Raw genomic sequence first — 2,038 nt, forward strand, 5'->3', positions numbered from 1 at the left:
GCCTGACAGGGTATCATCACAGTATGGTAGGGGCGTAACATTTCCGTCACACGCTTGAGGTATTCGGCCAATCACAACACACTGGATAGCTGGCCAATCAGAGCACACCTCGCTTTTCAGACCGATGAGCTTTGTAAAAATCGACGCGTTTCAGAAAGGCGGGGCATAGAGGAGAAACAATAATGTACAGTATGTGGAAAATAATGTGTTTTCTGAACCTTAAATCGCATAAACACATTTCATTACACCATAAACACAAAATAATGTTCTTTTTAGCAACATCATATGACCCCTTTAAACACCCCAGCAACATAAAAAAAAAAACCTAAGCAGCTAGAAACCAATAGATCTTTCTTAACATCTTTAGATGTTAATAAGCAAATAAGACGACAACAAACATGAAGATCACCTTCTCGGTGCTGCAGGACTGCAGACATGCAATCACACACACACATGTGCTGCCCTCTACAGGTCAAACACACACACTGCAACTCAACATCCCACAAACCTCAAAGCCTCTTCGCTGAATCAATTAGCAAACGAAATCCTACAAATATTTCAGACTTGTCTGAGCTATTATTTTTGTAAAATGATGAAATCAGACACCATGGACTCCAACCTTAATTATGAAACATGTATACATATACAGTGGCAAATATACAATACATTATAAAAACACAAATACATTTTTAAACATTGATATGTCAGTTCCCAACATTTTAGTTTTAAACTCAAGAATTAATGTGCATATTTATGTTTTATATACTATTACTTGGATATTTTTACATTGCTGTAGAATTTATTTACATAATGAAAAAAAAAAACACAACAAAATTCCCCTTCACTAAGCTCTGCCCCCTAGGTTATTCTTGCTAACTTTACAGAATGTAAAAATATATGCTGGTAAAAATTGGATAGATGTTATTTTTATGTGTGCTAAATTAAATTGTGACACTGCAAAGCAGTTTTATCTGGCATCTGTGTTACAAAGTAACACATTCAAAAGTGCAGAAACTTCCCAGAATAAACTGAATAAAATAAAATAAAATAATAAATAATTTGAAAGTTATTACAGGTTTTCATACTGAATTTCATGAAAAATTATTTTACTATATTTGTTGGATATTTTCATTAAAAATGTGGAAGAATGAAAGAAAGAAAGGAGAAAAAAAACTATCCAAACTCCAAACAGATCGTCCACTGAATTGCAATATAATATCTTGTTTGAGAAAATGGTGGATAGCAACAGCTGCTAAATAGGATTGCTCATTAACATTTTTAAGGCAGGCCTTAGTGAAAGATCAATTGTACTTCTCTAAGTGGAAAATAGGCTAAAATAAACACAGTGTAATAAAGTAATTTTCCTAAAGATGCTGTAAGCGTGTTTTGGTATTATTTTTTGGTATATACCACACATCTTCAATCTGACAAACTGAAATAGTTCTCTTAATTCACAACCTCTTGGAGGGACCCAACCTTTTTCAGCCAATCAGAAACACTTTCTGCCTGTCAATCACTGTGCACTTTAGTTGGAATGTCTTTAGAGGCGGGGTTTTGTTTTGTAGCAGAAAGTATTGGGTGAAATCGCTTACAGCACCTTTTCTTATTTTCAGCAAAGACCACAACAGACACTAACATTGTCAATTACAGACTGAACAACTAGCACGTAATCACACTCAGGACGTGCTCTGTTTGAGTCACGCAGACGAGATGAGAGGGGGACAGGGACAAATGGAGCAGTCACAATGGGAGGGTTTCTCATAAACAGCTGAAATCACTTTAAATTGACTTACAGAAGCATAGCTTATGCACAGAGAGTACCTGAGGGAGAGGGCTGTCCCTTCACAACACCATTCTTTGTTCTCTCCTCGAAGTTCATCACCTCTTTATAGATGAGCTCTGAGCCAGAGAGACAGGGGGAGAAAAACAGAGAGAAAGAGCACATTTAGATCTAATCAACTCAAACTACTTTAGGTTCATTAAAAACCAACAAAAACAAAATTAACAAATTACTAGTAGATTTTCATGATGGAAATTT

General features: G+C 35.5%; 1 protein-coding gene across 3 annotated transcripts in view; it reads right to left on the reverse strand.

Moving 5' to 3' along the window:
- Positions 1–2,038, reverse strand: part of mapk10 (mitogen-activated protein kinase 10) — a 46,440-nt gene that overhangs the window by 6,370 nt on the left and 38,032 nt on the right. For all 3 annotated transcript variants that reach the window (XM_016452273.1, XM_016452268.1, XM_016452259.1), the window contains one exon: positions 1,822–1,899. In XM_016452273.1, the coding sequence (XP_016307759.1) occupies positions 1,822–1,899 (78 nt within the window). The remainder of the gene's footprint in view (positions 1–1,821; positions 1,900–2,038) is intronic.

The sequence above is a fragment of the Sinocyclocheilus anshuiensis genome, unplaced genomic scaffold (genome assembly GCF_001515605.1).
Source record: "Sinocyclocheilus anshuiensis isolate Anshui unplaced genomic scaffold, SAMN03320099.WGS_v1.1 scaffold457, whole genome shotgun sequence".
Classification (NCBI taxonomy): Eukaryota; Metazoa; Chordata; class Actinopteri; order Cypriniformes; family Cyprinidae; genus Sinocyclocheilus; species Sinocyclocheilus anshuiensis.